Source organism: Pristis pectinata, chromosome 4 (genome assembly GCF_009764475.1).
Source record: "Pristis pectinata isolate sPriPec2 chromosome 4, sPriPec2.1.pri, whole genome shotgun sequence".
Taxonomy (NCBI): domain Eukaryota; kingdom Metazoa; phylum Chordata; class Chondrichthyes; order Rhinopristiformes; family Pristidae; genus Pristis; species Pristis pectinata.
This window is the reverse complement of record NC_067408.1, coordinates 91683288-91707866: the sequence shown is the minus strand read 5'-3', so window position 1 is coordinate 91707866 and position 24579 is coordinate 91683288. Positions and strand designations below refer to the sequence as shown.

The following is a 24579-nucleotide window of genomic DNA, read 5'->3' as shown; positions in this document are numbered from 1 at the left end:
CTGACGAAATGGTCGCCATGGAGATAAATTTACGTACGGATCACAGGGAGAATAAGAGCCGGAGATCCCATTTATACAGACTGATTTGGAGAGAGAGAGATAGACAGATCACATTTTAGGTGGAGGAGAAGCGCGCAAACCGAGAAAGATCCTCACAAGTTACCCAACAAGGGACTTCACGTGGGACTGAATCCAAGACAATTTTTAAAACATTTTAGAACATCATGCTTTATTTCACTTACGAAGCTTTGGCTGTAAATCTCTGAAAATCAAAAAGTCTGGTTAGCAGTTCCATTGCACTACTTGCAGAGGTGAGTAGCACTGCAGAGCGGTTGTATCTCCGTGGTTGAACTGTCACATTTCACTGCAGGCAACGCCACCACTAATGCCGCTGAGTCAGCTAATACTATTTTTACACACTGACCGATAAGGATATTAACACTTACATTAAATAATATCTATATATAATGCGTATGCTTAAATAAGGTAACGTTAATTAGCAACTTCCAGCAGAACTACAGCTATTACGTTGCACGTTGGAAAGCATATGTAGCGCGATGCGTTTTAATATCTGTCGATTTCAACTGCTAAACCATCGATAAATATATGCATTATAATGCACAAGTCTCGACGTTAGGTGAATGATGAGTGGGTAATGGAATTCTAAAATCAAACAGAAAATATTGGAAATACACAGCAGATCAGGCTGTGGAAGAGAAACAGGGTCAATGTTTCAGATCGGAGACCCTTCGTTCAGAATGGTAAAGTTTACTGGCACAGTATCCACGAAGCGCTATAAGAACTCAATCGAACTGATTGTTTTTTCTCCACAAGACTTATCTATTAAGACAAAATTTATATACTGTAAACTAAGTTCTACAACTACTTTTGTGGGAAGTAGTTTTAAATAGTATTTTCGGATCTGTGAATTAGAAGGCCCTTCTTTAAAAACAAGGTAAATATGGTATATTAAGTTACTTACTGCATCAGTTATTAGCTTTAATTTGTAGGCCCAAGAGCGAACGCTGCTCGTTAACACGAACTACCCTTTAAAAATTGGTGTGAAAAGTGACATTTAGTGACAGATTTATTTAAAAGAAACACCTTGTTCTACAAATGTTACAACAAAGTAAGAACAAGAACCATGTCTGAGTCTGTCCTGATTTGGCAGCTCGGGCTGCAGACAAAATGAGTAATATTTTTAAAATAATGCATGGTGGAGATGGAATGTGGCACTGATCTTAAATGAGCCTTAAGTTACTGGTAAGTTCTTGTGCTAAGCTAATCAGGGAGTTTGAGTTTGTGTGTGTGCAGGAGGCGTTTTGGTTGACTCATTTAAGACCGAGAGATCTTTTCGTAGCGGGTTATTAATCAAAAAACGAGGTGTTAGCCCTGCATTGTGATACAGAGAACATTGTGAACAATATATAGTGGGAGAACTGCCACTCACTGAGTACCTCCTGCATTCTAGACCTGTAGGCATTCCTTCTACCCACGTGCAATTACGGCAGAAAGTAAAACTAGGAAAATTTAAATCCCCGATTACACCATTAACATACTTCAATAAAAACTAGGTGTACAGTATTTAATATACCAAAATATATGTAAATGCAAAATTTGATTAGAAAGAACATTCTGTGTGACATATGATCTTCAGCGATTAAAATTCTGGAGTCAGGGAGGCTGAGCGCAGCCTTGTGGGACCAAAAAGTAGTACATGGATTGTGAAGTCCTCGCTAATGTACCAATGATAGCAGACAACGAATAATGATCAAAATTTTACCGAATGCTTCAGATAAAGCAGAATATATGTTGGCACATAAGTTAAAGACGGATGGGGGAGAAATCCCGTCGACAGCTACAGAGCTGGCGTAGAATAGTAACGATGGAGATGTCTTAAAGCGTATAACGTGGATAATTAAAATAAACGCTGCCGTTTAGGGAAGGCAGCGTCTGGAGGCAGTCACAAGTTAATTACAGATGAGTGCTAAATCCATCATAATTCAGCTGGTGGGATTCCAATGTCCTCCAACTTGTTTTAATGGATTGAGTGTTTTTGCATCCTTTACTCAATATGGAAGTGAATTTCCTGTTTAAAAAAGTCACTCGTTGAAGCAGACTTTCTGATGTCGAGCCTGAAGTTACCTTTTAGCAGTTGAACCTGTTTCCCCAGTTCTACTTCCACAGTTTAATGTAGTTTTCTGGGTTAACTTCTGCACTCTTAACAATTCGTATACCTCAAAACTTCTATATTCAGTTGAAAACACCAACGCATCCCTTTTTTTGTTTAGCACTCAGACCCCTGGAATTAAAGGCTCAGACTTGTGGATTGTCTTTCTGCTTCTTCTGTCAAATCTGGGTACAGTGCTTTAGTGGGGTTGAAACAGTCTGATCTTTTGACTTGTGTTATTAGATATGCTGAGAGTTGCCCTATGTTGGCTGAAATTGTTGTATTAGTCTTCCAGAGTCATCCTTAGCTATTTAGGAATCTTTCCAGAATAAAGAATGTGTGCCATCTAGTTTTCCTCCCCATATGTCAAATCACTTTTCATTGTTTATTGTTTTGTACAATTAATTCTTTAACTCCTAAACAACTGCTTCCAATTCCACTCTACTTCCATCTGGTACCATTTGAAATTTTGCATTCTGCTTCTGAATCAAGGCTCCTTGTGTAAATTTGAAACTATAGTGGTTCTAACAGCAAGCCCTAAAACACATCTATATACTGGTCCATCAACACTGCAACAATTTAGAGGCTGAATCAATTCCACTCCCTTGGTGGTTCTCAGCTCACCCCGCTGCTAGTCGTCTGGCAGCAATGAGGCACACTAGTAGTATTGTCTTCCTCTGCCAAATAACAGAATTCTGCCAACTCCTCCTACTGTTTCTTGCTCTTTAACTGGTTTTCAATCCTAGGGATAACTCTAATTCCCCACAAAATTATGAAAATCTTTTAGCTGTCAGCATGGAAGCCTTTTGAATATCCAGGTACCCCTGGCCATGGTGTTCCCCTCTGCCCACACGAGTTGGTATTTCTTAAAAGGAAATGAAAGGAGCAGGGTAGTATCCTTCCAAAGCCAAATTGGTTGATATCCATTAAATTATTGTTGCACGGTGATCCTTAAGATCATTCATTTCCATTTTTTAACACTTCTAAATGTCTTTCTGGAATCCAACCTAAAACTGGCAGAATAAAGCAAGGGCTTGAGTAGTTTAGGGTACTTGAAAGCAGGACAATGTTTTCTGTGAGTTAAATACATTGCAGCTGGGTGATCTACACAGTGAAGTTGGTCAGTGGTGGTACTTGAACTTATTTCTTGGTTTTTGGTACCCAGACTGGTGGTGGGTTCTGTTGTCTCTCCACTCTCCTTGTATGATACATGCAACATTGGGCTTCTTCTCAGGACCAGCTACAATATTAGTGCAATTTTCAATAAATCACTCAGTTTGCTTCCTTTTTGTACAAAGGTTGGAAGGGACAGAATAAGAGTTCAGCCACTCCAACCCAGGGCACTGGGATCCAAGCAGCCAATTTCTGACAACTCACCCAGTTGTTTTCAGATTTTTTGTGGAACTAAAATCAATCAAAAATATGTTAAACTTTACAGATGTTCAACTGAAGCATCTCAATTCTTCAGCTCTTCCAGATGTATAGGAAGTGACCCAGAATGATCCACTGCTTTCTTCTCTAATTTCCCTGTTTCTGAGATTGCCACCTGCCTCTCCCCCTCCTCGCTACCACCCCAATAAGATAGGTTTGTGTTACATTGTCTAACACTTCAAAGAAAGTTATTAAATGCTGTTTGACAAATCCCAACAGTTTAGTTACATAGATCCCTCCCCTGTTCCCCGGATATCCGGCAAACTCCAAAAATTACAGGATGTGTGATGTCACCTGTAGCATTTCAGGTTAAGATTAATTATTGTGGTTTTTGGATTGAAACCAAAGTTCCTTTTAAGAAAAAAAATCTCCCCTGTTGAAACTGCTCCATACATTAAGATCTGTAACTAAACAAGGTATTCAGAAGTGCAATAGATTTCATGCCATTGCTATATTATTTCATCAGATTGATAATTTAATGCAAATAGATTTACATATTTACAAAATATTCTTTGGGACTAAAGCACAACCATTCTCATCTAACTGCTGTTTTATTTAAGTAAATTATGGAGCTGCAAATTTTAAAAAGATAGGGTAACCATTGTCTTTCTTCCCAGCTTCAGAGTTGCCAGCACTCCAGGATTGTCTTGGTGTCTCCAGGAATTAAATATTTATCTCTTGCATCCTGCTGGTGGCACCCAGGAGAACAATCATAGATACATTAAACAAGTTCTGTGTATTTGTTAATGTATTTAAACGTTACTTTTTTTGTAAAATTTTGAAAATTGGTAAAATGTTTTTATGACTTTTTAGTTTATTTATTCACGTGATATAGACTTCACTGAAAATGCCAGTCTTAATTGTTATTGAACTTAATTGTTCTTGAACAGTTAAAAGACGACAACAACATAACTGAGACTGGAGTCATAAATAGGCCAGACTGTGTAAGGACCACAGATTTCCTTCCCTGAAAGACATTAATGAACCAGGTACATGTTTGCAACAATCCTGGAGTTTCAGTGTTATCATTTCGGATACTCGCTTTTTATTCCCAATTTATGGAATCTAAAATCCACTGATGTCATGGTGGGATTTGAAGTCATGTTTCTGGAGATAAGATGTAAGCCTTGTAACTTAACCACAACCCCAATCAGCTATCATGAATCACCCACACAATAAGAATCTGTTCACTTTTCCAAGTTCCATGAGAAGGTGAACCACAAGGGTGAAGGTGTCGGGTGACCAATCGTAAAATTTATGGATCGAGTCAGTTGGAGGTAAAAGGTCATTCAATGACATTCCTGGAATATATCCAGAATTGGCAACTCTACCATCTCACACACACGCATGCACATAGACATTCCTAAAGACCATCTGAACTAAAATAGGCTTGTAATTTGTGCTGCCATTTCAGTCTCTTTGCTAACAAGCATTCACCAAAGTATCAAATTAAATGAGCAACCGTATTTTGTGAAGATGTCAGCAATATAAGGACATGAAGGAAAATAAAGTGTGCAGAGGTTTTCAGACTATAAAGTGCTGGGTTTGCTTCATGGATTCTCAGTTGTTGTCTTACTGTTGAAGAGAGCCATTGAACAGGGGAGAGACACTCCAACAAGCACAAACCAGTTTACAAGCAGTATTTTTCAGAAGCTTGGGAGAAGCTGATTTGTCTGCTTTCTTCAGGATAATGAATTAACAAAAAACATTCTTGTGGAACTTTGAGTATTACTTATCTGTATATGGATTTTATTGATATTTTTCTCACTCAGCTGAAATAACAGTAGCATCAAGGTTTTTAGGACTTTAAGTTTAATCACCAGCAGTGGATTGTAGGATCACCTTGCACTTGCACCCTTCTGATGCAGGCAGCAATTCACTGTTTCAATGTCTGTTCACTGGCATGATTGCTTCCTGTAGCCTACGTCAATCACACTGATTACTTGCTGCATGCCTTGATATTCAGCTCCACTTAAAGTCAGCCTGCATCATTTAAAGGGTCGGCAGTTTATGGCCATAATAAGTCTTGAACAGGCATCGTGGAACTCCGTCTGAAGAGGGAGACAATAAAGAATGGCTTTCACTACTTAAGAAAGAACAAGCCTTAAGGTTTTCTGCTGCACTGGAGGTTTGCTGCAAGATATGGAGAGAATGAGAGCTTTCATCTGTCAATAGGGGCTAGGAGCAGAGAAAGTCTGTGAAGACAGTGGGTGGAGGCATCTGTTGTGTTAAGATCAAAAGTGACGATCTGAGGACCTGGATTTTCAATGATTTCATAATTGTGGTCCAGATCAGTGGATGCACCTTCAAATGCAATATACCATCAAAACCCAATGTATCCTACTCTCATCGCCCACCAAAAGTTTCCATCAATAGTAATTATCCCTGTCATTCAAATGGTACAATGCTTCTTACATACCTGTCCCCGCTGTAAGCCTCACATCCACATCTTTCGGCATGCACATGCTGCTGGCTAGTCACCTATGCGGGCATATCACCCAACATTTTGCATGTCACTAACTGATATGCTTTTCAGTGCAGGCAGCATGAGTAAACCAGCACAGGTGGATCACCTAAGACTTCTTCCCATCATTGGAGCAGCCATTGCTGAAGCCCTGGCAAACAGTATAGAAGATAACAGTATCCACAAACCTAATTCTGCTTATATCCCACTGCTACGTCATCCCACAATCCCTTCTGATTTGCAAGCTGCAGGAGGCATGCACCCCTGCATTTCCCAATGGCTGCAATACTATCCTGCCCTTCCGCCTTTATTCATTTAGGTGAAAAAGAACTGCATTTTTGGCAGCTGGTTGTAAAATAACGAGAGAGTGAAAATGAAAATGCTCCTTCACTCAATTTAGCACCTGCAGTCATCACTGTCGCAAGTACTGACACTGTGTGCTGTTTAGAGGTTAGCTTGGAGACAGAATGGGCTTGTGGTGAGGCATCAGGCAAGAGTAGGTGATATTTGTTGAAACTTACTAAATCCTTTGAAATCTTACAATTCTCTACTTCAGTCAACTTTCAAAGGATGTTATTAACACGGACTTCAAGAAGACAGTTGAGAAGGTTACTCTTAAGAGACTTAGCTGAAGTTAATTTTCATGAAATTGATGGCAAATTATTAACCAAGCTTGTAAAATGGTTGAGTGGTAGGTCAATGGGAAGAACACAAATTGATAGGTTTTGGTTGCTTGTCTCTTGCAAGGATCTGTGTTGTGAAAATAAATAGACCTTATTTTTAAATGATTTAGATGTTAGAATAAAGAGCTGCATTCCTGTGTTTGTTAATGCCACAAAGAAGGGCAGCATTTTAAGTAGCATGTGTAGAAGAATCAATTTACAATAATACATGAGTGCATTGAACAAATTGGCAAAACTTTGGCAAATGGATTTCAGGGCTGCTAAATGTGAGGGTAGCTATTTTGGACCTAATATTTGGTTCTGAATGCTAGAAACAGTGGTTTTAAAGAAACTTCATTATTCGAGTACTCAGATCATGAAGATATTATGGCCACAAAGAGACCTGAATGCACTCAACAATACCATGAGTGAGACAACAATCCTCACAAAGCCATATCGTCATGTATCCTGATGCTGAATGGCAAAGAACTAAGAGGCATAGTCATCTCTCTTGAAATAGAATCAGTGATGTCAGTTATTTAATAGTGAATGGCAAAATGCAAAATGTCTTAAATTTCTCCAACTCCAGTTATGAAGGAGCCTGAATAAAAATTAGTGTCTTTGGTTACTTTGACAATCACTAGCAGAGCAGTTTTTGCTCTGCTCTGAGGTTACAGTTGTGGTGGTACTAGTTGATATATTTCGTTGAGGATGTCTGCTCACATGCAGGTACTGTTTTCTCTGCGGTTCCGATAGGATAATTGCTCCAAGAACTCCGTAAGTGGAAACAGCTTCCATCTGAGAGCCCTCTCCACTTCCCCCCTCCTTCCCCTCCCATCAGCTTGTCCTGATATGTGTGCTATTTGTTCAGTCTCTGAGTTGTGCTATATTCCAAGAGGAGAGCTCACTAAGACTCGTGACTGGTAGCAACCAGTATGTGCAGAACTCTTATAGTCAAGGCAGTCTTTCAGCTCTTGGCACACTTCTCCCTGGAGACTTAAGCAATTTTAAAACACTTTAGAAATCTCCAACCTCTTATAATTGTCACAACAGCCAGTATAAATCGATCAGCAACCAACCTTTGTAATAGTTGGCAATCTCTTTAATTAGCACTTGCATGTTGTCCTTCCTGGTGATGAATGTGCCTTCAGCTTTGCAAGGTTACAAGAGGCCGTTAGCTGGAATGTTAACCTCCAGGCTAGTAGTCCTGGAACAAACATTGCACTCTAACCCTATCACAATTTGCCTTTGCTGCGTACTTCCGGTGGGCATTTTCTGCTTGTTTTTGCCCTCTAGTGCAAGTTTTGTCACATATGTGCCACCATATTCAATGCCCTGATGGAACCGATTCAGCACATCCGGCACGCACGAAACACAGCTGCAGAGCTGAATTTTGTGACCCAAGTTCTTTTGGGCAATTTAATTTAGAGTGAAATCCTTGGCAGAAGTCTGAACATCTTGGAGATAATGGTGAGTAAAGGATGAAGGGCAGACAAAATCTGAACAGTAGGTCATAGGATCTCTGAAGCCTGTTCCACCTTTCAATAAGATCACAGTTGTCTTCCCTCAACTCCAGTCATTTGCTTTCCCTATATCCCACAGCTTGATTGAAAAGGTGGTATAGGCCCTTTGGCCAACCCAGTCCGCATCGATCATCAACCACCCATATGGAACGTATTAGAATAGTTAAATTCCAATATTCTGTCTGTCGTTAAAAGAGCTGCACACAGATTTCAAAAGTATCGAGGCTGATAGGACAAGTCATGGACAGTGTTACTGAAGGGAATCAAAAAGTCTCTGAAGTATAAGGTAAGGATTTAAAGCTCACCTCAGGTTCAAAAAGAGTATGTAGGTTGTGAATGACCTGATTCAGCCTGGTGGTAGGAGACAGAGTGTGATCGGTGGCAATTCTTTGACTGAACTAATGCATCTGGCCACTTTTTGATCTAGAATTCAGAAACATTTAAGGCATTCAGATAATCGTCTAGTTCCTCTTATTTTCAGGAAAGCAAAGTGGAATTATGTTATATCAGTAATATATTGTCCACGGGTCAGCTTCATCTGATCTATTAAAATGAATTTTTTTGAAGAATTTAATACGTTTACTAAATAAACAGTAAGGATGGGGAAATGTTTTTCCTAAAGTACAAACCACAACTTGTGACCTATTCCATGACTCTTTGAATTACTCTTTGGATATTCGAAGATCTAATGCTGCTGCAGGTATTTATCTTTCTTTTCCCATCACTGATCAACACCTTAGTATTGCGAAATTGCATTTTAAAAGTGGGTGTTGATGACAAAAAGTTACACATAATTTGACAACATGTTTGCAATTTATCTTAGAAAGTAAATGAGGGTAATCAACATGCAAGTTAACAATAATTATATTCTGTTGTGTAAGCATTTTATGGCAACATTAAGGAGTTCTTATGTTGCCCATGTTGATTTTAATCAATACCACCAAAATGCAATTAACTGCTTAAGACATTTTATACTTACGGAACCTTGCTGTGCCCAAATGGAGTGCCACATTTACCCATGTAACAGGAACTGCATGTCAAAAATAATGAGTTGGTTGTTAATTTTCTTAGATTTTTTTGAGGACTTGTTAAATTCTCAGAATACAAGCTTGTTAAAAATTAGCTCTTCCTTTATTATCTGCTCAGTTTTTTCTCAAACCAGTATTCCACCACAATCTGACATTTGATGTCAAAAGCAAACAATCGAATTCTGCTTTTAATCTCTTCATTTAGGTCATTTTTGTGGATTGTAGGAAGTGAAGGCCTGATTCCAGAGTGAGAAAGCTGTGAACAAGTTATTAGCAAGCGTTTTTTCTACAGGTATGTAATTGGTCCCGTGTCTGCGTGGGTTTCCTCCAGGTGCTCTGGTTTCCTTCCACATTGAAAAGACGTACCGGTAGGTTAATTGGGTTTAAAATGGGCAGTGCAAACTAGTTGGGCTGGAAGGGCCTGTTACCACGCTGTAAATAAAATTTAAATTAAAAAAAATAAATTTAAATTTAAAACCATCTGACTTTCAGATACGACATTTAAATGAAGCTCCATCTGTTCTCTGAGGGGACGTAAATAAGACCTCTGCACCATTCAACGAAGAGCAGAGAGTTCTCACAAAGTCTTGGCCAACATTTATCCATCAACCAATGCCCAATTCATTTATTTCTTCACTATTTCCAAACATTTACTACAAGCAAATTGGATGTGTTTCCTACAATGCAACAAGTGATAACATTTCAAAAATACCCCTTTGACTTTACAGTATTTTGCATTGTGAAAGGTACCTTTATAAATGCAAGCCTTTTACTTTCATTAGTTGCAACCAGTTATATTGGAGTTCCAAGTATAATAAATCTATCTTTACATTGTTGTGAGATCCCATAAGAATGATACCAGTGCTCCAGTCTCCATAAAACTACTGAAACTGGATTCCAGAATGTAAAGAATACAAGTAGACATGCAAATGATTGTAGTTATTGTGTCTTTTGCTGCATGCTATGGCAAACTGATATCACAAAGCTATTATTCTGCAGCAGGAACAGCATGTTTGCTAGGCCACATAAACCACCAGCTGGAAAAGCAACCCATTAAAAAGGACCTTCTTGATTGCCAACCTTAACACATTCAATAGGTTTGTCAGCATGTTGGAAGCAGGTGGCTAAAGCAGTATAAAACAGCTCCAATCATCTCAACATAGCATTAGTGTACAACTATATTTGACAAAGAACAAAAAGAAAGGAGAGTTCCTGCCACTTGGGAATTCAATTTCAATTGTGTTATTCTCATTTTTTTTCTCTTCGCTTCCTTTTTTTCTCTTCCAGTTTCTCTCTCCCTTCTTCTTGTCATCTGTGCCATTATTTTTGAGTGAGTTAACATATGGCTGCACATATTACATTAGGAGCCTCTGCAACTGAGTTCCTGGAACATTAACATCCATGTACCAATTCCTTGTATTTATTTAGCCAAAATCATGCTTTGTTGTCATTGGACCACCTGGTAAATGTCTTGTCACAAAGTGGCAATCTCAGATTAGTACCTGATTCTCCAAATGTATAAAGTAGTAATCTTAACTTTATTATTATTGGGGCAGAGATAAGAATGGTGTGGGTGGTGCCACAGAATCGACTAAGCTATTCCCATATGGCAAATTAGAGGAAGCAACCTCAATTAGACTTTTCCTTGTCTTCAGAGAGCAATTATACAGTGCTTGACCAAGAGAGATCAAAGAAAACCTAATGATGTCACCTCATGTTCTAGTAATCACCATGCCTAAGGAAACAATTTTCAAAAGATATACGGTTACATCCTTGCAGGTTAAAGTAAACAGCTTTATGAATGAAACTGATTCATGAATTATAAAGTCATGGATGTATTATCGTCAGTCTCACATGCTAATAATTTTCTATTGAAGTAATGTCTATGTCATATACATTCCATCAATAGTGCTTGCAACTGTTGTATGAAAAGTGGAAAAAATATAATCAGTGTTTTTTTCAGCTGGTGAAATCAGATGAGACTGGTTTATGATGTCACTGTGATGTCATGGCTGTGGAAATATTTTTATTCCCAATATTAGTTTTCTTTCTTGCTGTTATAACCTGGGTACTTTAATCGGCCAGGGTATGGAGCTCCTGTCCTTTAAAGATGTGTGAGAGTTAAGCAGTGCCTCAGTGGCTCAATGCTCAGTTTTCCAAATAGTAATGTAATTGTTAATGAAGCAGGTCAGTTTGAGATCTATTCTTGCCCAATAACTAACAGAAAATTTACCAGTGTAAATTTTATTTTCTATACTATTTAAAGAATTCTATTATAAATATGAAGTAACAGTTTTGGGAAAAAATTGTAATGGTGTTACAGGACATTTGTATATTATATATTCCTTTCTGAATGGCATAACCAAAGTAATTTCTATCATTGTTCCTGAGTCACTCCTCAGCTGAGCCATACAGAAAGGTCCTGGATTCAATTTGCAGTACTTATTAAACAGGCAATTTTCACAGAGATAGAAATTGAAAAACTTGCATGACTTTTTGATACTGATCTCTGAACAAAGGCTCCCTATGCATATGTGTGCTCCTGGATCTTGGTTGAAAATGTGTAAACCTAGACAATGATGCCTTCAATGACTGAATGGTCTGTTGACATTGTCAAAGTTCATGGATGAATAAAGCCTTCTTTAGGAGGGTACTAGAGAATGGCCAACAACATCTTCCATAGATAAGGAGAAAAATAATCCAAAATAAATGATTGAAGTTTAGTTTGATTCTATTTGCTATTGTTTTCTCCCTCCATTCACACAAAAAGGACAGTCTGGTTTCATGCATTCAGTCAGGTGTACATCACTTGGCCTTCCCATGCTCGTTTGTTAAGAACTAACTTTCCTCGGTGGTAGTACTGTCACTGGATCAGATATTCATGGGCACAAGCCCCAGTTCAGGAAACTGAGCACACAAATTTAGGTTGGCACTGAGGAAGTGCTAAATCCTCAGAAGACAAAGGCACTGTCTGCCTGTGCAGGTAAGTATAAATCATCATGTTACTTTCCATAGAATAGTTGTGGACTTCCATCAGGGTTGTGTCCAACATTTACACTGCAAAAATTCCCACCAAAGTAGATTTTTTGCACAGTGATGTTGAGATCGTTATCAGCAAATTGACAGTTGCAGTTTCCTCTAAGCCTGTTGCTACATTGCAAAGGATCCAGCTAACAGATCATGTATTACTTTGGAACATGTTACAGGTGTGAAAGGCATAATGTATCCAGCTTTATTTTTTTAATTGATTTATTTAAGTTAAACAATTGTGTAAGTAACTTTTTTGAATGAGTGTCTTCCACTATTTAGGCTATCACATGAAGTGCTTACTGCTGTCAACCACAAAACATGTGGGTCTAAAATGAATCATGTACCAGGGCATAATCCTCCAAGTATCTAGCATGTGAAGCTAAATTATTACCATCTGTCTCTCATTCACATTGAAGTGGACCCAGATAAAGTGAAAATTCTTTTGCTTTCTTGCTCTTTGAAATAGTGTTCTCGACACTTCTATTTCCACTTTAGAGAATAGACAGGGCTTGCAATTTAAAGTCTCAACAAAAGGCAAATTATGAGGTTACATATTGCAATGCAAACCATTGTGAACATATTTTCTAGACTTATAATAGTGACTGCATTTCAAACATCTTCATTGGCTGGAAACTCTGAACATTTTAATGTCTCAAGGTCATGAAAATACAAGTTCTGTCCTGTGTAATGAGCATCAGAGTGGATCAGTGATCAGCATCATAGATCAGTGGAACCTAATGGTCAACATACAATGTACGTGAATTGAATTACTGATATGCTGCTTATGTACCACCTCTGCTGCAAGTTAATGGGAGAGAGAATCCCATGGTATACCAGCCTGGGACTGCATCCATTCAGGAGAATACTTTCATAATAGACAGAGGAACAAGAGTTGTATAAATGGCTAAGTGTGGGTAAAAGTGAATACCTCTCAAACACAGAAATAATTTGTAAGATGTTTAAAAATAAAATTAGACTGTTTGTTTAAACATTCTGTTTTAGAAAAAAGCACATGTGTTGTGAATATAATATAGGAAAACTTTAAGCCAGGAATTTAGGTCAGAAATCAAGCCTGGGAATATGTATGTGATCTGTTTGGATATATGTTATAGCACATATAATGGCTTTACTACCTCAAACACAGAGGCTCCCATTTACCAATCTACCTTTTCTATTTAAGCATTACTCATCAACATGTAAATAGACAGCCGATTAGGAGGGTCACTTGGATAATCCTTATAAACTGGATCCTTTGTAATGAAGTTGCACTAAGAACTAAAATGCTTTGTTTTCTATTTTAGTAGGTAAATTAATTTGTCTTCCTTGTTTGCAGTAGGAAACTAGTGTAAAAGGGTAGCAATTTGTGTTTTATGAAAAACCCAAAAAAAGAAGCAATGAATTACCACTTTGCAATGAGAGATAATGAGAATAAACTAAACCATTATATGATTTTAAAATTGTAAACATTCTTAACAGAATCACAGAAAGTAGGGAAGGAGGTGATTTATTCCATCAAATCTGTACTAGCTCTACACAAAAGCAATACAGCTGGGCCCACTCCTCCACTCTCTCCTGCAGCCTTGTAGTTATTTTTCCATTGCACTCATTTGGTTCCCTTTCAAACACCACAATTAAATCTGTGTATTATTCTGATAGTGTGCTTTGGGCTCGTTGCATTTCAAAGTCTTAAGGAAAGACTTTGAAAGTGTTTGGTTCTTTTGCAAATCACTGTGTTCTAATGGCCCCAGCTCCTAATCCTTTTTCCTAAGTAAACAGCTTCTATTTCCTCTGTCTATGAGTTTAAACTTCTCCACTGCATGCCCTCTCAATCTCCTCTGCTGCAAGCAGAAAACCCCAGCTCCTCCACTCCACTTACGTAACTGAAGTCCCTCATAAGGACATAAGAAATACGAGCAGGAGCTCTGCCACTCATCAAGATCACGAATGTTCTACCTCAATGCCATTTTCCAGCACAATCCCTTTATTACATGATCACTTATCACTCTTAAATGGCGTCTGGTCCTAGACTCCTAAATCAGGAGCATCTATCCTGTCAAGCCCTTTGAGAACATTGTAAGTCATCGCTCTGCATGTGTGGTGCCCAGAACTGGACACAATATTCCAGCTGTCACCAAACCAATGTATAGAGTACAAGAGCATGATTTTCTTGCTCTTGTACTCTATGCCTCAATGTATAAAACCGAGGATCCCATATGCTTTTTGTCTGCTTTCATGGGCTGCCCTGCCACTTTTGACTATTTATACATGCTTACTCCCAGATCTTTGTATTCCTGTGCGTTTCTAGAATTGTGCCTTTCAGTTTACATTGCCTTTCCTCGTTTCTCCTACCATTTCTGGGTTACATTTAATCTGTTACTTGTCCGCTGGTTCCACAACCTTGACTATTACTGTTGTCACTGCAGCTCCCTCTGCTTCCAAGTATCATCTAGATTTAGTGCAACTTAAGGGACACTGTAACATCTGTACCATTAGAGCAGTGAGCAATTTAATCTCAATAGGAGTGTTCAAGTAGAGATCAACAGTTTCTCCAAAAGAGGGAGCTGTTCGCCAGCTAAGTTGCTGCTCTCTAAGCTGTTTAGCGTGGGGTTCGCAATGAGAAGACTGCTGCTTTCTTTAATGCCTGATAAGCAAACAGTAGATTCCCGTGGTGCCCTTATTACTATACTAAAGAATGCCCCCTCCTAAGTACCCCTTAAAAAGAAACAAGGGAAACTTATAACCTTAACCAATGCTCCTCTTGCCCCATCCTTGCGATGCCAACCAGTTGTGGGAATCTTAAACATAACCATGAAAATTGCAACTCTCCTGCTCCTCTAACCAGCAACCTCGTATCCCCCTTCACCCTACTAGAAGGCCAAGTTCGGAAGCAATGGACTGAGGTGGCGCCACAAGTTGAGGTGGAGTCCCCTTGAGGGGGCTGAAAGCTCTCACGATTTATCACAACCCAGCCAGGGAATACAGGCTCATCCAGACCACAGAGGTAACAAGTGGAGCAGTGGTATGTGGCTTTTAAAAAGGAATAAATAAGGACAAAACAATTTGTTAGAATATAAAAGAACACTTTAAAAGGCAAAACATAAACATATGCATTAGCAAATCTATTATAACTTTTGTTACGTTGGCAAGTATAAGTCACTTCAAAGTATATTTCTTTACAGTTTATTGTGGAATATAGATGCTTTAAATACAATACTGCTGTGCAGTCACCAAAGTGAGTTGCAGTAATATAATTCAAATACAGGAGAATACTACCCTACAACACAGGCTCCAGATTCCCAGTGTACCTGTGTTATTTCAAAGATTCCCATTAGCACGTGAACGAGCAGCCAATCAGCTGGGGCGCTCGGATTAATCCATATTAGCAAAATACTTGCCAACGAAATAGTCCAAGAAAAAATAAGTGCTTCAAAAGTTTTTGTTTTCAAACGTAATAAAAATGTAGAGCGATTTCCATTTGAAGGTGGGCTTTTGTCCTTGCCAATTTATGTTGTAGATGTATTTGTGCGGTGGAGAGGTACACTCACAGTTGTGTGTGATGCGGTTTGAAATCTATAAATTGCAGCAGAGCCGGCAGTAGGGCACTCGCTGGACACTAGCGTTTGTTTTGTGTACGTGATAATGTGAGTGTCTCTGGAGTTTCCTTTAATCTTTCTGTAAAGCCGGCTAAATTGTTTTGAGAGGTATAACTGAAAGTGTTCGTTTCTCGTTTTCCAGAGGGGGGGAAAAAGGTTGTTTTACAGCGTCAATGACGTTCATTTATTTAGTTTTATTACTGTTTGGTAGTCTTAATTTGGGGGAATAAAGCAATCTAGTTATGTAAATCTTGATTTAACCACTTTAATCCTTTAGTGTTTGCGTTAGAGGCTTAAGTTTAGGTTTATACACACTAGATTCTAAAGTGGAAGCTTCAATTTTACCTTCACTTCGCTCCTTACAAAGATGTTAAAGAACTTAATTGTTTTAATCACAGGGAAGTAATTTTTTTTTAAATTTCTGATATATTTGTAGTTGAAATTATTTTGCATTTCAATTAACAGTAATTAATCTGCCACTATTTTCCACTTTAATTTTTTGTTAAAATCAATAAGAAATTATTCTAGTTTTTGCTCTGAATACTTTTAATTTGCATTAATAATGTTAGTTATTCACACCAGCAGCACTGTATTAGTGATGATTTTTTTTGAAGTTCAATTTGTAATGGGATTTCAAGTTAGTGTTCTTCTGGTACATGCCCTACTTTCAGATGATCCTAGGAGAGTGTCATTTTGATGATATAAATCAGTCTAATTTTTAATATTCTGTTAAATATTGAAATAGTAAAATGAGAAGTTTTGCTTTGAATTCTGTGGGATTTGAGTCTTCCAAGATTATTATGGGTTGAAGTTATTTTGACTTCCTTAATGACTTCACCATTGGGCTAACATTTGGGATCAGCCAGAAATTAAAATACACAGTTTTAAATAAAATTAGTATACATTTAAAATGCATGGGGTATCAAAGATGATGAGCAGAGAATGTTAAATACAAATAATTTTGATAAATTTGAGTGTTTGACTAAAAGCTAATCAATAAGTGAAGTTAAACTTGATTTTCAGTATGTAAGAGTAAAGTTCAGTTACATGGTATGAAGGGTGAAGTTGCCTAAATGGTAAGGGGGTAAATGGGGTACAGAGGGTTTGGTTGAATGGTAGGGATTAGTTTTCCAGGATTCCATAATCAGTCCACTTCTGTTCGGAATGTATATGGATTACCTGGGCATAATGCTACTTGGTTTCAAAAATGGTAAAAGGGTTGTATGGAGAGGAACAAAGTTTTGAAGTAAAATGGCAAACTAGTAAGTACAATCCCATAGGGATAAGCAGGTAGTTGCTCATTTTTGAGGAATGCGACTATATGGATGCTGAATACTGCAGGTGAGCTGTGACCAATGGTTCAAATTCCCATTTCCCTAAAAATAGAATTGCAGGTAAATCTTTTTATTTTAATAGAAGCTGATTTAATGTTTTTGTAAATAAAGGTAGTGACTGGTAAGAGAACAATAAGGAATTTATAGAAAGCATTGCCAAGACCACAGCATACATTATACACTATAAAAAGTATACAATATAGAAAGGTCCCAAGGATTGAAGCAAAGCATTTCAAGATTGTGCTTATGATTCTTAGCTCTTTGGCACTCAAAAGAAAAAACAGGAATTATAACTTAAAAAAATTTGATTGGCAAGATTGGTAAATCATGCAGAAGAGAATTTAAAATTCCTCATGGAAATGAGAATTACTGCATCCTTTAAGGGAGAATCTGATCAACGGGGTAAGATGCAGAGTGGTAGTGTGATTAGTCTGGGAAAGCTCCAACAAACATTTTGGGTTGGAACAGCACTGGCACCCTACAATAAATAGTAATGCATTGTTCTTGTTCTTGGTGCACTGAGGTTGTTAGACTCTTGTGCTGGCTCTTCATTGGAGAAATGCAAAACAAATCCATTGGTTTCAAAGTCTTTTGGCTGCCTTAACAGCATAGAAGTTGCTATATAAATGCATGAATTATACTTTAAAATGCAACTTCTCTAAAGTGATTTATGGAGTGACCTCAAATTATTGGATATTATTTGCTGTTAAACCTATTTTGAGAACCTCAGTGGTTTGGAGACTTAAAGAAGAAAAGTTTTTATTCTTGCCTTTTTTTATTTTTGGAAGCCCATGAATGGCTGCAGCAATTGATTAGGTTCCATTTGACCTATGGCTCTTATTGTCAAAGTGTCCTGACATGAACTTGAATGACCTTATTGATTATTTGCTGTGTCGTATTGTACAATGTAACAAATTAACTTTACTTTGTAAACAAAGGTGGGTTGGTACCTGCTAAATCCACTGGCTCCAGTAATTGCCACTCATATTTCATCCTGGGCAATGGATTTACTGAAAGCTTACGGAATTTTTGTTAAAGCTGCAATGAGTTATTATCATTAAAATACCAAAATGAGGTTTTGATCTACCATTGATACAAGAGTGTTTGTTACAAGCAGTTTTTAAACCTATTGTTTCTGACTTGATATGGAAAATGGGCCTCCAAACTGAGTGGTCCTGTTTCACTTCTGGAAAAATGTGTTTGGGATGTCTCTGGTGTATTAATTGCTGTTTTGATCTTTCAAGAAGTTGTTATACATAAAAGTAGACGTGGTTATAATTTACCTGTTTTGTTTCTTTCCAGCTGATTGAAGTCCAAAGACTCAGTATGGCAGAAAATAAAGCCACTAGTGTGTTGAGCTGGGATCAAGTCAGCAGTTTGAATGATGTCCTTACTGAGGTGGTACTTATTCATGGCCGTGGAAATTTTCCAACCTTAGAAGTCAGGCTCAAAGATGTGGTTAAGACTGTGAGAACCAGGCTTTTTGAAAGTGGAATTCCAGTTCGTGATGTCCGTCTTAATGGGTCAGCAGCTAGCCATGTCCTAGTAAAGGATAATGGCTTAAACTACAAAGATTTGGACTTGATTTTTGGGGTTGATCTACCAGGGGAAACAGAATTCCAGTTGGTAAAAGATGTGGTGTTGGGTTGTCTGTTGGAATTTCTTCCAGAAGGTGTCAACAAGGAACGAATCACACCGCTTACACTCAAGGAGGCTTATGTGCAAAAAATGGTGAAAGTCTGCACAGATACAGACCGTTGGAGCTTAATCTCCCTCTGCAACAATAATGGGAAGAACATAGAGTTGAAATTTGTGGATTCGCTCCGTCGCCAGTTTGAGTTCAGTGTTGACTCTTTCCAGATCATCTTGGATTCCCTCCTATTTTACTATGACTACTCTGAGAACCCAATGAGTGAGCACTTTCACCCAACGGTGATTGGAGAAAGTGTATATGGGGACTTCGAGGAAGCATTAGGTCACCTCAGGAATACACTGATTGCAACCAAGACTCCAGAGGAGATCAGAGGAGGAGGACTGCTGAAATACTGCAATCTTCTGGTGAGAGAATTCAAACCAGCCAGTGAAGAGGTGATCAAATCCTTGGAGCGGTACATGTGTTCTCGTTTCTTTATTGATTTCCCAGACATTACTGAACAACAAAGAAAACTGGAAGTGTACCTCCAGAACCACTTCATTGGAGAGGAGAAAAGCAAATATGACTATCTGATGATCTTGAGGAATGTCGTGAATGAGAGCACTGTCTGTCTGATGGGACACGAAAGACGCCAAACTCTCAACCTAATCAGCCTTTTGGCCCTCAGGGTGCTGGCAGAGCAGAATATCATCCCCAATGTCACCAATGTAACTTGCTATTACCAGCCTGCTCCTTATGTCAGTGATGCAAACTTTAGCAACTATTATGTAGCGCACAGTACCACCTCATACCAACAGTCGTACCCTACTTGGCTTCCATGCAACTAATAAGTAATGCTATGTTCACAGTTGACTTGTGTGCAGATTGATGCAGCTCAGCTAGCCTTAATGGCTTCTTTCATTCACATTAGCTGAGAAGGGAGCAAACCCTGTGACTGTTGTACCTGTTGCATGTATTAAACTGCAATGACAATACAAGGATAATATGCACACTAATTTTTGCTGTAGGGAAAATCTGAAAACAAATGGCACTACGTTGTTTGGAACATATTAGAACAAGAGACTCAACACTAGCAAGAGTCCTGATAGTACACTGTGTCATACTGTTCTGGAAACTTAACTTTTGCTTTCTATGAAGGGAATTCAAAAAGAATGTTTATCTTTCATGGTGTATTGGAAAAATATTTTTTAGATCAAAAGCACAAGTAAGCAGTTTGCAAAATACTGCACAATAGGAGACAAAAAACTTGATCTAATTGTAACTAAAGGGGATGCACACTGAGCATTTATTGAAACTTTTTTTGATTTAGTAGGGCCACAAAGATAGAAATTTGAAGTTTATTGTGCCTGCCTCAATTGATAAGCGGTTTCTGAAGAGACGAGTGGGAGAGGGAAGTGGGTGTTGGGGAGAAAAGAGAATTGGTATATTTTTGTGGTACGAAGTTGCAAAGTCCCAACTTGCAAAAAAGGCAATATTTTGGCTAGTTTGCATATAACCTAGGCTATTAGTGTTCTTGGAAATGAAAATGTGATCTGAATTTCTGCCTTCTGAATAAATGACAAAATTAATTTTTCATTTGAAAACTTGAGGGTAAATAAAACTTCTTGTTGATAAAACATTTTAATTTTCAGATTTGTCACCTTCCCTTAATTGTACTAAACTAATCAGAAAATAAAACTGAGAACTAGATGATCCTCTGCCTATTTAGTTCATGTTTGTGAATTCAGTATGCCTCCTTTGAGTGAGTTAGTGTTGAATTATTTTTGGTGCTGAAAGTTGCGCGAATGCTTTTGTTGATTCTGCACCATTAGAATCTTTCTTTTGGCTGCTTGCATCAGCCTTTTAATCTGAATGACATTCCCAGGCAATGAAAATATACTGAAGTCATTGTATTCTTCTCCAGTTCTGTAAAGCTGGCTTTAGAAGGTATGGAGTCTACAGGTGTCACTTTTTTGATCCATGCCCTAAGTTCAGTGAGTATACTGGGTTAAGGATAGATGAAGCACAAGTTCCAGATTTGAAGTCTGTCAGTATAGTTGGCTGTCAAAAGCTTTATTCACAAAATAAAGAAATGTGGATTGTTCAGAGTTGTAGGTGGAGGGAAAATCTCTTGCAAACATTTGTGGTAATGCTAAGCTGCTATCTAAATCTAGAAAATTGCTGATAGGAAAACAGTATGGATTTGGATAACTTTGAGTAGGTTTTGGGTATTAGGGTATTCAAGGTAGCGATTGAAATTTGATTTGCACACTGCTTCAGGATGAAGTTTGGGTTCTTCCATTTGCTTTCCAAGGTGACTTGTGGATTGTTCTCTCAACCATTTGCAGCAAAAGAAGACTATTTCTTGAAGATCTTGAGTGTTGAAATCACAAGTTTGAGCATGGTATTTATCACCTGGCATTAATTGCTCATTTTAAATACTGCAAGAGATTTAAAGCAGAAAGGACATTCTGTTTATAAATTCTCCTTGCATGGCACATTAAATGTTAACACCAGGCAAAATGCAGTACTTCGTGTTTAAAGATGAGTTTTTTAAAAGAAAACACAGTGTACTATTGGCGAGGCCTTGTCCTTGAGACTTCATTACACTAATGGGGTAATAAATGCAGTCATTGCAGAAGTCCTGGTCCAGCACACATTCCAGATTCAGTGTGAACATAGTATTGCTGTACTTTAAATGCAGGGGACAAAAATAATTGGCGATTTTTACCTTTTTAATAAAAATTGTATGCTGAATTTCCAAACACCAGCTCTGGAATACATGGAACTGAAAATAGGATAGAACTTTGCAAATGGAAAGGATTTCCACCCATTTTTTTTTTTTATTTTCACCACCTGCCAAAACAAGTATGATTTCATTAAATATACTAAGGGTGCAGGGAAATGTAGCTAGTACTTGTATTACCACCATTGGAGCTGTAGTAAAATGAATTGAAGTGCATTGTACAAAATATTTGTATTTCAACATCTGTCACTGAAATATGTCAATGAGCTGAGCAGTGAATCCTGGTTTGAATTGTGTGCATGAAAGGAAATGTACCCATTGTGTCTAGAACATGTTTTGCATATGGAAAATGGAGCAGTCTGTGAATTTTAAACTTGCATTAGATTCTCTTGTTGCACTGGGAATTCTGTATATTGTTGACTTCTGTTGCAATGTTATATTACAAGCAATAGCAGCCTTCTGATATCTTGCACAATTCAGTGAGGGTGTTAATGAATAGTTGTTAAACCTTTGGGTGTCATAACTGCACCTTGTCCTGTCCTCCAAATAAACACCCAAGTATGCACTTTCTGAGAGAGTCATTAGTTAGTGACCTGAATTGGAAATATTGATCTCCTGGTGGGGAGGAAGGGGGTGGTGGTTGGTGGGAGGGGAGAACTGAGGCTAGATAACTAGGTGATAGTACTGCACAGACAGTCAGTCAAACCTAGGACACTCCTGGTCTCCAAGGTTTGATGTAATCACAGTGGATTTAACTACAAAGTTATCACGTCTAGAGGGTACTTTCATGGTTTTTTATTTGCGGAACTACAAGTATGCTCAGTCTTGAGGGTGCATCATACTGCATTTAATATTGCAAAACATGCAGCTTAATGAGAAATTATCAATGTATTCAGGATTATGTAAATACTGGTAAGAATGATACACTGGAATTCCTGTGCAGCGTACATTCTTGTTTGGGCTTTACACTCTCAAACCAGTTGCTATCCTGTAAGAGCAAGAGGATAAAATGATAATGAGCTATCTTAACCCATCTTTTTCTGTTTTGTGGTGGGGTGGTAAAGCATGAATGTTGGGATTGAGACCTCTCTCGAGTGAGTTGTATTTTTATTTCCAGATTTAATGAGCTGTTATTGGCAGTGTTTGTACATTAAATTTTTGTTTTCAGATTGTTATGCTGCTGTACATGCTTTGTACAAACCAAAGAACCTGTAGACCTTTGGTCCCTATTTGACAATAAAGACTACCTGATGAAAGGTCAGCTGCCTTGTTTTTCTTCAAGGGTAATTAGCAATTTTATTTGGCTTGCAAAGAAATTGATAAACTTTTGAAGTGGTTTAAACAATAGAACTTGGGAAGAAACATATGATCTGGCATATTTGAAGTCTGGGTAATGCAAAATTGCTGAACTACAAGTCTTTGGTATACAATGTTTTTCAATGCATCTTTCCTGTTTTATTATTCCGACAGCTATGTTTGTGAAGGATACCAAATTTCTTGCCATATAGATTATCTGCCTTCAGCCATCTAGGCTTACACATTCTGGTATTCCTTCTACTCCTCTCCTTGACTGTTTAAAGCTATACTTTGTGATTATCTGTACCAAAATACCCATTTTTCTGATCAAGATTATTGTTAACAACTTAAAACCTGTCACAATATAAATTCAAGTTCTTGTTTAATCTATGAATGGACAAGACATTTTAAAGCAATAATGCCCTGGGAGTTTTATGCTACAAATGTTGTTTAATGTAACATGTTTGTCCACCACCTCCCCCCAACCCCTGCCAAACTGGGATGTGGCACTCTGAAAAGCTCCACATTTATTTTGATTCAGGTCACTGAACTTGCTAAGATTAGTAACCTTGCATTCAGCACTGTGATATTGATGTTAGACTGGCCTTAAATGAATATGTTGAATTGCTCTATTCTGTATGGAAAGCAATTTGAACTAGATATTTAATACTTTAAAATAATACCAAACACTGGAAATACTCAACAGGTTGTGCACCAGCAACTGTGGAAAGAAACTGTTAATGTTTTGGGGTTTTTGGCTCTTCATGAGAACGCTGAGAAATTAGAAATAAACCTCGGTCTTAAATTCTGACTAAAGCAGCAGAAAACGGGAAGCAGTGGGGAGTGGATAAGAAGTGATGACGCAAGGTGAAAGGTATTGGAGGGTGGTGGAGATGCAAGTAGGAGGAAATAAATGGCAGTGAAAGGAAAAATGAGAAGCTAGAAGTGAGATGCAAGACTGCAATGGCTGATTATCAGAAATGGTCTTAAAGACTAATATGCCAAGTTAGAAGATAAAATGCTCTTCATCATTCTAGGTTTTCTGGGGAAAATATAGGGGGCTGAAGATGGGTCATATTGGGCGTGTGACAGTTAGTGACAGGCAACTGGAAGCTCAGATCAACATTGCACTTTGAACAGAGATGTTATGCAAACAAATCGGGAAGGAGAGCAAGTAAAGGACAGATGTTTTCTCATTGACATGCTGGCAAATGTGTAAAGAGCAAATATTAATCCCTAACCATCTTTACCTTGAAGTCAACAGGATTTGTTAGAAACACGAGATGCTGGAATCTGGACCAACAAATGATCTGCTGAGGAGCTCAGCAGGTCGAGCAATATCTGTGAGAGGAAAGGAATTGTCGACGTTTCAGGTCCTGATGCGGGGTTTCGATCTGAAACATCAACAATGGGGTTTATTAGCCATTTTGGTCTAGGAGTGCATAATGGTGGTTCAGCGTGATTTGATTTCCTCAAATTCCAAGCCACTGAGTAAATTAACCCTTGTAAATTCAAGAAGGATGAGATCCTGTGCTAGGTGCTATTGAATGTCACAATTAACAATATAACTGTCCAACCCCTATCCTAACTCAGACCACACTGACCCTCTTTCCCCTTTAGTCCTCACCAACTTTTACCAATGTACCATAGAAAGCATCCTATCTGGATG

The 24579-nt window shown here is 38.1% G+C and overlaps 1 protein-coding gene across 3 annotated transcripts; it reads left to right on the top strand.

Moving 5' to 3' along the window:
- Positions 1–108: 108 nt before the first annotated feature.
- tent5c (terminal nucleotidyltransferase 5C) lies at positions 109–22874 on the top strand. Of its 3 annotated transcripts, none has more exons than XM_052014967.1 (2): positions 109–311; positions 18538–22868. In XM_052014967.1, exon 2 carries the CDS (start codon positions 18562–18564, stop codon positions 19714–19716), a length of 1155 nt encoding a protein of 384 aa, XP_051870927.1. In that variant the 5' UTR covers positions 109–311; positions 18538–18561; the 3' UTR covers positions 19717–22868. The 3 variants fall into 3 exon arrangements, with proteins under 3 accessions (XP_051870927.1, XP_051870928.1, XP_051870930.1); XM_052014968.1 differs by lacking the exon at positions 109–311 and adding an exon at positions 15184–15309; XM_052014970.1 differs by lacking the exon at positions 109–311 and adding an exon at positions 15906–15949 and having other exon boundaries at positions 18538–22874.
- Positions 22875–24579: the final 1705 nt, after the last annotated feature.